Source organism: Peromyscus eremicus, chromosome 5 (assembly GCF_949786415.1).
Source record: "Peromyscus eremicus chromosome 5, PerEre_H2_v1, whole genome shotgun sequence".
Taxonomy (NCBI): domain Eukaryota; kingdom Metazoa; phylum Chordata; class Mammalia; order Rodentia; family Cricetidae; genus Peromyscus; species Peromyscus eremicus.
The window spans coordinates 103,706,583-103,722,217 of NC_081420.1; the positions used below are offsets into that span (position 1 = coordinate 103,706,583).

Genomic DNA, 15,635 nt, shown 5'->3' on the forward strand with positions numbered 1-15,635 from the left:
AAGTATAGAATACACACAGTCTCATGGAGATTGAACAATAAACCTTTGAATGATGAATGTGTCCTTGAAGAAATAAAAAAGGACAGTGAATATTATAAAAATGAGTGGTTGGGGATTTAGCTCAGTGGTAGAGTGCTTGCCTAGCAAGCACAAAGCCCAGGGTTCGATCATCAGCTCTGAATAAAAGATTTTAAGAATGAAATGAAACTGAAAAGGAAACAAATGAAAACAAAAGACAGCAGACAAAGTCTCGAGGGAGACATAGCAGTCCATGGGGTGGGCATCTGCAGGCCTAAGTGCCAGGGTATAAATTTCCAATGTCCCAGCCCTTCTCCATCTGTGGGATCCTCTGCTCACACCTGCTTAGAGATCCAGAATCTCCAGTACACCCTTCTGCTTCCTGCTCCCCACTCCTTCACCCATGCTGGATCTGTGACAAGGGAGTTACCATGATTTGGGGTGAGGTTTGGGGTGAGGGTGACTGATATTCAGAATGACTTCAGAGTCCACGCTGTGCCTTCTGGAGGGGAGAGCAATAAAAAAGCAAAATGATAGGTGGCTTTATCAGCCTGATAAGCACAGACTCTCTCACCTCTGTCTGGTCAGTACAGGTCTCCTGTGACAATATCTTCCTCGGCCCCATAGAGATCCCACCTACACCTTTTGGGTACAAATTCCTACCTGGATGAGGTTCACAACTGCTCCTGTTGTGTTGGGGACCGATTCCGGACAGCAGTGTCCTTACTTTATCAAACCTTACAAAGGCAGGAAGTTCCTGGCCTAACCCGCGGGCTGTACAACTTCCTGGAGTACCTGCTAATCAGCCAGCTGCAGGGGCCTGGGACCAAAGTGACCTCACCCTCCCTTAGGAATTTTCCATCCTTCTCTCCTTGCTTCCCCTGTTCCCCCTCCCTGCCTGAAGCCCTGTTTATAAGCCTCAACACCCAGTCAATAAACGGAGACCTCGACGCAACTCAGACTGACTTTGTCTTCCTTTACGCGCCTGGTCTCCTTTCTCTCTCGCCCCCATTGATCTTTCAGGAGGTGCCTCCTCGGGTCTCATCAAATAACCTGGCCCGCGGGACCGGGCACTGTTGGGAAACACAGTGCATCCCACAGCAGCACAAACTCAGGCTAAGGAGCTAGCTGAGCCGTTCTCAATCTGACCCTTTGTGGTGGGGAAGGGCATGTGATCCTTGCACATGGGTCCCATATCTCATATCCCACACATCAGATATGTACATTACAACTCATGACAGTAGAAAAATTACATTTATAAAGTAGCACTACAATCATTTTTGTTTTTTTTAATCCTAACCAAAACTTTCCTTCCCTCCCCTCTCCCCTGTTCCTCCCCACCTACTCTACCCTCCACTCCATGCATTCCTCCACCTTTTCTCTTCAAACACCAGCTGGCATCCCATGGATTTCAGTCAGCCCTGGTATATCACACTGCAGTGAGACCAGGAATCCCCTCCTCCCCCAAGCTTAGATGAAGCATTCCTGCAGGAGGAATGGGTCTTCAATGCAGGCAACAGAGTCAGACACCCCCTGCTCTCACTGCTAGGAGCCCCACAGGAAGACCAAGTCACACAACTGTAACATATATGTAGAGTGCCTAGGTCAGTCCCATGAAAGCTCTCTGCTTGTCAGCAACACAATAATTTTATGGTTGGGGGTCACCACAACAGCCTTAAAGGGTCACAGCATTAGGAAGGGTGAGAACCACTGAGCTAGCTGATCATGCCCCTGGATTAACTTCCTGACTTCCTGAAGGCCGTAGCCTGTGGGCTTCTGCTTCTCCTCCTGTGTTCAGTGTGAGACTCTGAAAGGGGAAGATGGGAACAGGGTCAGAGCTGCAAACCTTTGCAGAGTCAGAGACTGAGAGGGCAGGAGGCAATGGATCAGGGAGGGAGGAGCATATGAGTAATGACAGACAGCTGTGAGGGAGAATGCCTGAACTAAAGCCCACAGGTGGTCCTGCAGCACACACAGGTCAGTGATGCCCAAGGACACTCAGCGTCGAGGAGTAGAACAGTGTGAGGGACTCTGATGAATGCTGGGCCTGGAGGTCAGATAGACAAGGCAGATGGTCAGGAACAGAGGGACAAATGGGACATTTCCCTTCTCTATGTGTGGCTGTGGTTAGACTGTGGTGGTTGGTGCTGAGAACCCTTGGATAACAATGAAATTACTAACACCTTTAAGACATCATTTGGATCTTATGACTTATCACATTGGTCAGAGAATTACCCGGGTGCCCTCAAAAGGATTCTGAAAAGTTTCCTGTCCCAAAACAGAACTAGAGCCCTCCAGCCTCACAGCACAGTGCTGAAATGAGAGGCCCAGAGTCCCGTCAATGTGTCTGACCTTGGGCAAAGATGCATCTTGGCTTGTAAGGCAAAGAGTATGTGGTCTGGGCCTGTAGCATAGTCTTCAGGCCCTTCCAGAAACTGAGCCAAGAGAGTACCAGGGCAGAGTGTGTGAGCAAACCTTCATGCCTCTTCTTCCTAGATATTTTACTGTGAACTCACAAATTCCTGCCTCATCCCCCACCTAGTCAGAGACACTCTAAGGAAGCCATACTTCCCTCAGCCTGAGACCCTTACCTGTAGATTTCTGGGTTCTAAGAGTCACTTGGCATTATAGTCAACAAGATCTAGTGCAATCATTCATGATTGCTCTTCTGTACAGTTTTGGTTCAGGTACCTGGACTCTGAACCACAGACAACTGTAAGAAGACACAGAGTTGTATCACATCCTCTTCTATCACACCCAGATCTGACTCATCCACAGGGCCATCAAGGTGACAGTATCTTTCTTACACATGCTCCCTAGGATTACTTTAAAAGATAGGTGTGAACAGGGTGTAGTGGAACAAGTCTGATAATGCAGCACTCCTGTTGAGGCAGAAGAAATAGGAGACTCTCCAACTGACGTCTGGCAATCTGGCAAGAATCTGTTCATACAACAAAATCCTGAGGATGTTCAGGCAATGAAGGGTTGCTGGGGCAATAGGCTCAGGAAGTCCATCCCTTCCTCAGCATCTCTGGGTGGGTAATGGATACTGGGGAGGAAAGAGACATTTCCTTTAGTGATGTTGCTACCGGCAAACCACCCATACTCCTGTAAATAAACCCTCATCCAATTAGTTACTCTAATCAAACTGATTGGATGATCAACAACTTTTTAAAAGACAATAAAGTAGAAGAGTGACCAGTTGACAGCAAAAAGGAGAAGATGAACAGTAAGAGTAGTAGAGGAATGAAAAGGAACTAAAACCTCATTCACACGTTTGAAAATGTCATCATGAAACCCATTATTATGGATCATTAGTATATACTAAGAGAAAACTTAGAGAAAAAAAGAATTCCAACACAATAATGTCTTTGCAGATTATCTACATCAAGACACCATTACTTTTGTAGAGAGATGTTTTTAAAAGGGAGTATTATAAGATCTTCCATTGTGCTGCAGGCCTAAGCATACTCAGCTTTATTCCTCTGCCAGGTGTAATAATACAAGGCTCTAGGAACCCCACTACGAAGACAGTGAACCTTGTTTACATTCCTGGTGGACTTCTATCCAGTGCACATCAGCAACCACACGTGATCCCATTCACCAACAGAGAAGGGGTTCTTAGCATGTAACTCCAGATGCCTCCCAAACCAGATGCATGGCAACTGTAAAGGGAAGACTTCTTGCCTGACTGTGTCTTGTCCTCTCCTTGGGTGCCTCTCTTTAACACTGTGCTGCAAACATCTGTTCTTTCAAATGCCCAATCTGAAAGTGGACTGCTGGGAAGAGGAGACTCTTGGATCTATTGAGCTGTGTGAAAACCACACATACATCTCTTGGGATTCAGCTCTTCTGAGTCATCACTCAGGTTGGGGTTGACTTTGGGATTTTCATGCTGCTGTAAGCAACATCTGTTACCCTCACACCATACCCCAATAAACTCATTGGTCACCCAAGAAATGAAAAAGATTGCCAGCTCTGCTTCAAAAAAAAAAAAAAAAAAAAAACAACCAAAAAGAGGATAAACGTGCGCACAAATCTTCGGTTTTCACGTATTGGTCACAATCTAACCCCTTCTTGGGCTGGGCTTATCCACCCTCAGACTGAAAGGACACCATTCCACTAAATGTCATTTCAGAGACAGCTGCTCTTTGTGAATGAATTGTCATGATTGTGCCATGCCCCAAGTAGGGCCATATCTTCAAGTTTTATCTAAAGCTGTAACAGTGCCAGACATCAATGGTGGATTCAGTGAGCTTCATATTCTGAGAATCCATATGTCAAGGTGTGTCATGTAGGCAGTAATTCACTGAGGATAGAGGGTTGAGCTTTTGACCTTGGAAAGATGTAGGCAAAATCCTCTGATGCATGTATATGGCACTGCTCTGGCCTTTTTCACATCAGTTGTCACAAAAGGTGATGTGGATCAGATGGAGGAAGCACTCTCAGAAACACCATGCTGATTTGAAACTTTGGTCTGTCAAATTCTACAGTGTCCAAACATGATACTCTCTGTGAGGTGAGGTGCCAGGGAGATGGGAGCTTGTGGACATGACAAACCCAGAAGAGCCAGAAGGGCTTAGCTGGACACTTCCCTTCACCTTTGGTGGTGGAAAGAATCGAGGCTGTCTGTAGCATGAATCTTAAAAGTTCTTATTAATAAAATCAAAACCGAGGCCAGTTATTGGGGTCAGTGCTGGTAGATCAGAGAGACAGAACAAGTCACAGCTATCTCACCTCGCCAGATCCTCAGCTGGTCTTGTCTCCTCAGACTGGAAGCCTCTGTGTCCTCATCCCAAAGGCTCTCAGCTGAAATGTGCTTCTCGAAAGCCTGAATCCTTAACCAGCCAAATGCTTAACCAGCCAAATGCTTCTAGTTTCTGGTCTCCACGCATTACATATCTTTCTGTTTTTGCCATCACTCCCTGGGATTCAAGGCTCACTTCTCGGGATTAAAGGTGTGTGTCACCATGCCTGGCTCTTTCCAATGTGGCCTTGAACTCACAGAGATCCCAGATGGATTTCTCCCTCTGGAATGCTAGGATTAAAGGCGGTGAGTGCTACTATTTTCTGGCCTCTGTATCTAGTGGCTGTCTGTTCTCTGACCCCAGATAAATTTATTAGGGTGCACAATATTTTGGAGAATACAATACCACCACAGCTGTCTAAAGAGTGCATAGCATCCAAGGCAATCCCAGTCTGAGACAGAGAGGAGTTAGCAGATTCCTCATGTTCATCATCCACCCTCACTCAAATCAGAACTTGCACAGCCCAGGTTTATTAGGGTCATTAGATGAAAATGGTGATTCTTGCATGTTCTACCCTAGATACCATGGAGTAGACAGGATACAGCACAGCCTGACTGAGGTGCTGGGAGAGGGGAGAGCAATTCCTCTGAGTGCAGGAGGATGGCTGCCTGATACTTCCACTGCAGTCTGAAGGCATTATGGAGCTCCTTTTGCAAACACCCCTGTGTGTGCTTAGGGGGCTCACAGGACACTTTAGAATTTCAAGAGCCATATTATTTTTGAAGAGCTTCAATATAAAATGATCCACAGATGATCAAATCCAGCCATTTATATGAATACCTTTGTCGTTTTGAGCAAATGTATAAGACATTGCAACCATGTCCAATTGAAGTGTGAGGATGTTTCTGTCACTCAAAACAGTTCCTTCTCACCCCTTTACACTGGCTATTGTCCTGAACCATGTTTCCTGCCAACCCCCTAGCTGCTTTCTGGTTCTGGGGTAAGAAAAGGACCACAATTTAGACATTTTAAATCTCTGTGTATGCTGTCACAGAAATGGAATTATTTGCCTGTGCCACAAGTGTGCTTGACATGTCACGTCGCCTGTGTCTCGAAGACTCTTCCACTGTGACATCAGGTAGTGTGGGAAGAATCAGATGCCCATTCTCATCTCCATCTTCCCTGAGACTGTCTGCACAGTGAGTGCCCTCTCACCCTGTCCTGACCTGCTGACTCTCTGTTCACCTTGTGAACTCCAGCAGTGTGAGGATAAGAAGGCACGGGAAAGTGCCTTGTTCCTGGGAACTACTGAGGTTCTCAAGGGACACAATTCATACCCCTCTGCCTCACATAGGTTAATGTTCTCTTTGGCCACAAATTGTACCTAATGGTTCCCATTGTCTGTAAAATCATGTGAGTAGGTGGGATGGCTCCTCTGGCTGTTGCTTTTCAGCATGGGGAAGTGGGAACAGTTTCATACTGGTCACACAGTGTACACTGCAAGATTTTCAGGGTGCACACACTCATTGAGGATGTTGAAAATCTTCTGTTCTCTTACTGGAAGAATGAGCCAGTGCCTCCCTGCCTAGTTCTTGTACAGTTGCTGTGAAACATGTCTGGATGTTGTAGCTCAAAACCTACTGTGGGATTAGAACTCAAGCTCCTTCCACACCAGCCTGTGCTCCCTCCTTCTGTAATCATCCCCATGTGAGCACAGTAACAAGTATCCAGGCAGAAGAGCATGCTTTATGTTATTATTTATTTATTTATTTATTTATTTATTTATTTATTTATTTATTTATCTAATTTGAGAAAGGTTGCACTATATTATATTGATTGTCCTAAAGTTCACTTCACAACCAGCATGGCCTGAAACATCACCCAGTCCTTCAACCTAGGCCTGAGATTAAAAGAGTGGGCAACTACTCCCTGACCCAGGAAAACAAGTACCCTCCCAGTCCTTTCATTGCTGTTTTAAACCAATCAACCATCATCAGTGATGATTCCTGCAGTGCCCTTTTCAAACACCAGGGGGCAGGAGAGTCATGAGGATTTTTAGCCAGTCTCTCTGGCTTGGTAGAGAGAAGAGCCCTTCCTAGGAGTAAAGATGAAATGTGACCCTTACTTCCAGGGGAGCCTGAAGGCATTACTGATCTCCTGCTATAAACACACTTCTGTGGAGGTATGCATTTCTGAGGATGAACAGGACACTCCACCAAGGAGGTTTTATACTCTCAGTAGCCCTTACCATTGGAAAATTTGTTGTCAGTTAAATATTCTTTTAACATCATGACTTGGTTAATTTGCATAAGGGTAAGAGATAAGCAACAAGCCACTTCAAGGATGAGAACAATTATTTCATTGGAAAATTCAGCTTTTGATCCTTTATGTCTCTGGTCTCTGCTCCCTACAACCACTTGACTACTTTCTGATGGAACAGTTTGAAAACTCCACAGAATTTAAAAACATCAGAGCCCTGGTCCTCCTATCACAGAAAAGGAATCATTTGTATCTCATCCTACTACTAGGTACAAGCTATTCAAGCCTGTTGTCTCTTGTTTTACAGTGTCATTCCTTATATGCAGGCAACACATTTTACCCACTACCCAGTTCAGGACCACCTGAGTGATCTAATTGAACTACTACTCTCTATCAAGTCCTTGTGAACATCTCAAACACAGGTTTTTGAGAGCAGTATTTTCTTTTCAATGGGCTAAAGACATCAGCGAAGAACTGCTGAATCTTTTAACATATGCGTGTTTAACTTTTAATGCAAATGCCAAACTGTCTTCCATGACTGTCATTTTGCATCTCCTCCAGACAAATGTGAGGGTGCCAGTGTCTCCATATCTTTTCGACCACTTGGCATTATGGCTCCTGAGGCTGATTGTATTGAATGGGTGTGAAGGAGCATCTCATTGCAGATGTTTCAATGAAAATTGAGCCTCTGTTCCCTGCTTCCACTTGCTCCTGTTCACTCCATACTTCCTTCCATAGAAATGCACCTCAGCATCTTTATTTCACATGTCTGCTATGGCCTTGGAAATTACCAGCAGAGGGTCTCTGAATGAAGGTGCAGTGAATAACCAAGCACAGGGGTTCCACCCCTCCCCCAGCTGTCTTAGTTATTGTTCTAGTGCTGTGAAGAGACACCATGACCAAGAAGACATCTTGTAGTAGAAATTATTTAATTCGGAGCTTCCTTACAGTTTTCAAAGGATGAGTCCATGGCCACTATCCTGGTGGGCAGCATGGCAGCAGGCAGGCATGGTGCTGTGGGCTCTTGCTGCAGCTGAGAGATTGCACCCTGATCCACCAGCAGGAGCCAGAGAGTTAGACTGGGCCTGGCATGGGTTTTTTGAAACCTTAAACCCCATCCCCATTGAAATACCTTCTCCAAAAAGACCATGCCTCCTAAAGAGTCCACCAACCGGGAACCAAACACTCAAATATATGAGTCTATAGGGGTCATTGACATTCTAACCAGCACACCAGCTGAGCTGTGAAAAAGTCTCCTATCAACAAGAAGCAACAGGAAGCCCAGGATACATGGAGAAACTACTGAGAGTAGGGAGAATAGCCGCCATTAATGGCTGGGACAAGAGACTGGGCAGGAATGCATTGGAGCTGCTACAGAGTAACAGTAGGAAGTTTGAATTATTAGAGGAGGCTGGGAAAGGCATGGCTGTGTCATGCTAGGAAAAACACAAAAGAACTAAGGAGGGAGTGCCCGCCACTGAACAGGCTCTGGGTGCATGTGTGTGGAACATGGAAATCAGTGAGTCTGTGGAGAATGCCCAGCGGGCCTGGAGCCGCACTCACCACGCGGAAGATTGCCAGGGCTGGCAAAATCCCCGCGCTTCCCACCGATTCCAGTCCAGGCACTCGGGGAGTTCCTGCACAGTGCTCCAATGTCTGAGCTAGACCCCTCCCGGGTCCCCCAGCCACACCACAGACCGCCAGCATGCTGCTGGCCCCAGCAGGAATAGAAGTCAGAGGAGAAAACTTTTCCCACCCCCAGCCGTGACCCCGCCCACAGCTTGGTTCCGATTGGCTTTCTCAACCGCCTCGCCACGCCCACCGAGGGCTCCTGAAGTACTTCAGCCGTCTCTGAGACCAGTCTTGGGTAGTCCCGGGAAAGGGTTCAGCTCCGCAATTTCCGGTTCCAAGCTGGTGGCCTCAGGTCTTAGAAGGGTTTCCTCTGCCTCTAGACGTCTTTTTTTTTTTTTTTTTTTGGTTTTTTTGAGACAGGGTTTCTCTGTGTAGCTTTGAGCCTTTCCTGGAACTCACTTGGTAGCCCAGGCTGGCCTTGAACTCACAGAGATCCGCCTGGCTCTGCCTCCCGAGTGCTGGGATTAAAGGCGTGCGCCACCACCGCCTGGCCTAGACGTCTTTTTTTAAAACCTGGATGTGACGATTTGTATTGAAGAAGCCGAGAGAAATAGAATCGAAAGCGTTTTAAGATGGCGAACCGTACGGTCAAGGATGCCCACAGCATCCATGGCACCAACCCTCAGTATCTGGTGGAGAAGATCATTCGCACGCGGATCTATGAATCAAAGTACTGGAAAGAAGAGTGCTTTGGACTTACCGCTGAACTTGTAGTGGACAAAGCCATGGAGTTAAGGTTTGTGGGTGGTGTCTACGGTGGAAACATAAAGCCAACTCCTTTTCTGTGTTTAACCTTGAAGATGCTTCAGATTCAACCTGAGAAGGATATCATTGTTGAGTTCATAAAAAATGAAGATTTCAAGTATGTCCGGATGTTGGGGGCACTTTACATGAGGCTGACAGGAACTGCAATGGATTGCTACAAGTACTTGGAGCCTTTGTACAATGACTATCGAAAAATCAAGAGCCAGAACCGGAATGGGGAGTTTGAACTGATGCACGTAGATGAGTTCATTGATGAACTTCTGCACAGTGAGAGAGTCTGTGATATCATTTTGCCCCGGCTGCAGAGACGCTCTGTGCTGGAGGAAGCTGAACAACTGGAGCCCCGAGTTAGTGCTCTAGAAGAGGACATGGATGATGTGGAATCCAGTGAGGAGGAGGAAGAAGAAGATGAGAAGCTGGAAAGAGTCCCATCACCTGACCATCGACGACGAAGAAGCTACCGAGACCTGGACAAGCCACGGCGTTCTCCTGCACTGCGCTACAGGAGGAGTCGGAGTCGGTCTCCCAGGAGGCGAAGTAGATCCCCCAAAAGAAGAAGCCCTTCTCCACGCCGAGAAAGGCATAGGAGCAAGAGTCCACGACGCCATCGAAGCAGGTCCCGAGACAGACGACACAGATCCCGCTCTAAATCCCCAGGTCACCACCGTAGTCACAGACATAGGAGTCACTCCAAGTCTCCTGAAAGGTCTAAGAAAAGCCACAAGAAGAGCCGGAGAGGAAATGAGTAATGGATTCATTTTGACTTCTGCCCAGATGGCCTCCTGTGGATATGAGAAGAATAGGTTTAGTGAAAGGATCAAGATCTCCTCTTCAGGCAGCTATGCGTATTTTGGGTTTTTAAAACATCAAGTCGTTTGGTTGGTTTCTGTTTTGTTTTTATTTTAATATTACAGAGGTGGTGCTAAGTTTTGTATCTCTTTGAATTATAATCAACATCTTTGAAGGATGTTTTTGACCAAATCAAGGTCAGGTTTTGACCTAACCAACTATGGTTATTCATACTTAAAAAGGGTCAAGAGGATCTGGGAGTTGGGGAGATTCATGAGAATGAAGAGATATAGCCACGTGGTGATCCTTTTCTTATTTGTAATTAAACCAGACACAGTTGTCATTTTTCTTTAGTTTCTGCTTTCTCTATGAAATCCTGAGAGTTCTGTGGTTGATACTGCTGCGACCCAGCTAGTAAAGCGTAGTAATTCCTAACTTCTCATTAACTACTATGGTGGTATTTTGTTTGTACTGAAATGTGATTTTAATTGTATGTTAATAAATAAAGTTGCCTGGGGGTTCAGAGCTATTAGAGCCATAGCAAGAGCGTGGCGGTGGTGGCGCACACCTTTAATCCCAGCACTTGGTAGACAGAGCTAGGTAGATCTCTGTGTGTAAAAGGAGACAGCCAACATTGGAGACACACGCCTTTAATCTCAATACCATAGAGGACCTGGAGGGCTGTACATACAGGCAGTGATGACGCAGTCATGTGTTTGGGTTTACAACCAATGAGAAGGCAGAACAGAAAGATTATATAAGACAAACACAGAGGAAGTAGGTCCCTTTCGGAGAGCTCTTTTGACTGAAGAGGATCGCTGAAGCAGGAAGGTTGAGGCTCTTAGCTCTGACCTCTTGGCTTTCTTCTCTGAATCGGCTCTGTGTTTCTTATTTAATAAGATGGTTGGTTACATCTACATTTGGCGCCCAACGTGACAAGAATCCATTAAAAACCACTTAACTTGGCTTGACAGCAGGTCTGGTTTCCCGCCTGGGCGGCCGGCTCCCTAGCCCAGGCCCGGGTCGGCTTGGCCTCAGGCCAGACTGACAGTAGCCCCAAGCGGTTAGCTTAAAGCCAGTGCTACAAACAACTCAGGCCTGCCCTTCCGAACAGGGCCCCTGCCTGTAAAGCTACCGCACGTGGTTGGAGCTTAAGGAAGCCAGAGCCAAGCCTTGACTAGGCTCAAGCGGGAACACGTGGCTGGATTCAAGCTCTTAGGAAGAACTTGTGCTATTCTCTCTCTCTCTCTCTCTCTCTCTCTCTCTCTCTCTCTCTCTCTCTCTCTCTCTCTCTCTCTCTCCCCTTCTCTCTCTCTCTCTCCCCTTCTCTCTCTCTCTCTGTCATGTATGAATATGTACACACAACTGTCCAATATACACAGATTTGAGACTCTTTTTTCATTCTACATATTTACTATGGTCTTCCTCATCATCCACAAAAGGCTTCTGAGTGATGCCTCACTGGGTGACAGAGCACATGGGGACCTTCCCTCAAGTCATGCTACATAGCTTCCCAGGATTAGGAGAACACACCAGGTTGTCCAGGTAACATAAATAAACTGCTTCTGTAATTTTGAACATGAGGGATCTTACATAGCCCAGTCATTCCTTCGGTTGGAGAGAGAAAGAGAGAGAGAAAGGGAGAGAGAGAGAGAGAGAACGTCTTTTCCTAGTATGGGCTAAAAACACAAAAATACTGTCTGGAACAGAGAAAGTATTGGATGGAGACACTGAATCTGTAGATTTCTTTACTGATTAGGTGAGGCAAGTGAAACCATGGCTGCACCATGCCAGTGTGAATCTGCAAACCATTAAAGAGAAAAGTCTACTGTTCTGGGCTGTGGGTGCACTAGACCTCAGGGCTAGACAGAAGGAGCCAAGAGTAGCCAGTCCTCAGGTGTCCCTAAAGTCTGAGGTTGCTTACTGCCTCATCCAGGAATTCCTAGTGAGCTGCTTCAGAATCTTTACCCTGTACTCTTTCTGTATCCAGGCAGAGTTCCCTAGGGCTTTGAAACTCCTGTTCATAGGCCAGTATCTCAGCTTTATCATTGGCTCTGAGAGCCCAGAGAGTCCCTGTGTTAGAAAAAACAGGGCCTAAAAATGTTGCTCAGGTGGATATACATGTCTCTAAATGTCTCCAAATTTGATCTCAGTGAACTTGCTACTAGTGTGGGTACAGAGTGGCAGAGAGATGAATAGGAGATGGGCACTTAAGGAAATTACAGAAAAATAAACAGAAAAATATGATGAAAATGATATCATAGAACAAATGGACTTAACAGACACCTATATAAAATTCCATCTGAACACTACAGAGCACACATTCTTTTCAGCAACTCCTGGAACTTTCTACAAAATAGGTCATATATTAGGAAACGAAGTGTATTTTGACAAATATAGAAAACTGAAATAATTTGTCCTATTTTATTACAATGGAATAAAATTTTCTACCCAGAGCAAAAGAAAGTATAGAATACACACAGTCTCATGGAGATTGAACAATAAACCTTTGAATGATGAATGTGTCCTTGAAGAAATAAAAAAGGACAGTGAATATTATAAAAATGAGTGGTTGGGGATTTAGCTCAGTGGTAGAGTGCTTGCCTAGCAAGCACAAAGCCCAGGGTTCGATCATCAGCTCTGAATAAAAGATTTTAAGAATGAAATGAAACTGAAAAGGAAACAAATGAAAACAAAAGACAGCAGACAAAGTCTCGAGGGAGACATAGCAGTCCATGGGGTGGGCATCTGCAGGCCTAAGTGCCAGGGTATAAATTTCCAATGTCCCAGCCCTTCTCCATCTGTGGGATCCTCTGCTCACACCTGCTTAGAGATCCAGAATCTCCAGTACACCCTTCTGCTTCCTGCTCCCCACTCCTTCACCCATGCTGGATCTGTGACAAGGGAGTTACCATGATTTGGGGTGAGGTTTGGGGTGAGGGTGACTGATATTCAGAATGACTTCAGAGTCCACGCTGTGCCTTCTGGAGGGGAGAGCAATAAAAAAGCAAAATGATAGGTGGCTTTATCAGCCTGATAAGCACAGACTCTCTCACCTCTGTCTGGTCAGTACAGGTCTCCTGTGACAATATCTTCCTCGGCCCCATAGAGATCCCACCTACACCTTTTGGGTACAAATTCCTACCTGGAGGAGGTTCACAACTGCTCCTGTTGTGTTGGGGACCGATTCCGGACAGCAGTGTCCTTACTTTATCAAACCTTACAAAGGCAGGAAGTTCCTGGCCTAACCCGCGGGCTGTACAACTTCCTGGAGTACCTGCTAATCAGCCAGCTGCAGGGGCCTGGGACCAAAGTGACCTCACCCTCCCTTAGGAATTTTCCATCCTTCTCTCCTTGCTTCCCCTGTTCCCCCTCCCTGCCTGAAGCCCTGTTTATAAGCCTCAACACCCAGTCAATAAACGGAGACCTCGACGCAACTCAGACTGACTTTGTCTTCCTTTACGCGCCTGGTCTCCTTTCTCTCTCGCCCCCATTGATCTTTCAGGAGGTGCCTCCTCGGGTCTCATCAAATAACCTGGCCCGCGGGACCGGGCACTGTTGGGAAACACAGTGCATCCCACAGCAGCACAAACTCAGGCTAAGGAGCTAGCTGAGCCGTTCTCAATCTGACCCTTTGTGGTGGGGAAGGGCATGTGATCCTTGCACATGGGTCCCATATCTCATATCCCACACATCAGATATGTACATTACAACTCATGACAGTAGAAAAATTACATTTATAAAGTAGCACTACAATCATTTTTGTTTTTTTTAATCCTAACCAAAACTTTCCTTCCCTCCCCTCTCCCCTGTTCCTCCCCACCTACTCTACCCTCCACTCCATGCATTCCTCCACCTTTTCTCTTCAAACACCAGCTGGCATCCCATGGATTTCAGTCAGCCCTGGTATATCACACTGCAGTGAGACCAGGAATCCCCTCCTCCCCCAAGCTTAGATGAAGCATTCCTGCAGGAGGAATGGGTCTTCAATGCAGGCAACAGAGTCAGACACCCCCTGCTCTCACTGCTAGGAGCCCCACAGGAAGACCAAGTCACACAACTGTAACATATATGTAGAGTGCCTAGGTCAGTCCCATGAAAGCTCTCTGCTTGTCAGCAACACAATAATTTTATGGTTGGGGGTCACCACAACAGCCTTAAAGGGTCACAGCATTAGGAAGGGTGAGAACCACTGAGCTAGCTGATCATGCCCCTGGATTAACTTCCTGACTTCCTGAAGGCCGTAGCCTGTGGGCTTCTGCTTCTCCTCCTGTGTTCAGTGTGAGACTCTGAAAGGGGAAGATGGGAACAGGGTCAGAGCTGCAAACCTTTGCAGAGTCAGAGACTGAGAGGGCAGGAGGCAATGGATCAGGGAGGGAGGAGCATATGAGTAATGACAGACAGCTGTGAGGGAGAATGCCTGAACTAAAGCCCACAGGTGGTCCTGCAGCACACACAGGTCAGTGATGCCCAAGGACACTCAGCGTCGAGGAGTAGAACAGTGTGAGGGACTCTGATGAATGCTGGGCCTGGAGGTCAGATAGACAAGGCAGATGGTCAGGAACAGAGGGACAAATGGGACATTTCCCTTCTCTATGTGTGGCTGTGGTTAGACTGTGGTGGTTGGTGCTGAGAACCCTTGGATAACAATGAAATTACTAACACCTTTAAGACATCATTTGGATCTTATGACTTATCACATTGGTCAGAGAATTACCCGGGTGCCCTCAAAAGGATTCTGAAAAGTTTCCTGTCCCAAAACAGAACTAGAGCCCTCCAGCCTCACAGCACAGTGCTGAAATGAGAGGCCCAGAGTCCCGTCAATGTGTCTGACCTTGGGCAAAGATGCATCTTGGCTTGTAAGGCAAAGAGTATGTGGTCTGGGCCTGTAGCATAGTCTTCAGGCCCTTCCAGAAACTGAGCCAAGAGAGTACCAGGGCAGAGTGTGTGAGCAAACCTTCATGCCTCTTCTTCCTAGATATTTTACTGTGAACTCACAAATTCCTGCCTCATCCCCCACCTAGTCAGAGACACTCTAAGGAAGCCATACTTCCCTCAGCCTGAGACCCTTACCTGTAGATTTCTGGGTTCTAAGAGTCACTTGGCATTATAGTCAACAAGATCTAGTGCAATCATTCATGATTGCTCTTCTGTACAGTTTTGGTTCAGGTACCTGGACTCTGAACCACAGACAACTGTAAGAAGACACAGAGTTGTATCACATCCTCTTCTATCACACCCAGATCTGACTCATCCACAGGGCCATCAAGGTGACAGTATCTTTCTTACACATGCTCCCTAGGATTACTTTAAAAGATAGGTGTGAACAGGGTGTAGTGGAACAAGTCTGATAATGCAGCACTCCTGTTGAGGCAGAAGAAATAGGAGACTCTCCAACTGACGTCTGGCAATCTGGCAAGAATC

General features: G+C 46.4%; 1 protein-coding gene across 1 annotated transcript; it reads left to right on the top strand.

Annotated features, from left to right (window-relative positions):
- The first annotated feature begins 9,155 nt into the window (after nucleotides 1-9,155).
- Nucleotides 9,156-11,084, top strand: LOC131910717 (pre-mRNA-splicing factor 38A-like). The gene has a single exon (XM_059262613.1). It carries the CDS (start codon nucleotides 9,230-9,232, stop codon nucleotides 10,169-10,171), a length of 942 nt encoding a protein of 313 aa, XP_059118596.1. The 5' UTR covers nucleotides 9,156-9,229; the 3' UTR covers nucleotides 10,172-11,084.
- The last annotated feature ends 4,551 nt before the right edge of the window (nucleotides 11,085-15,635 follow it).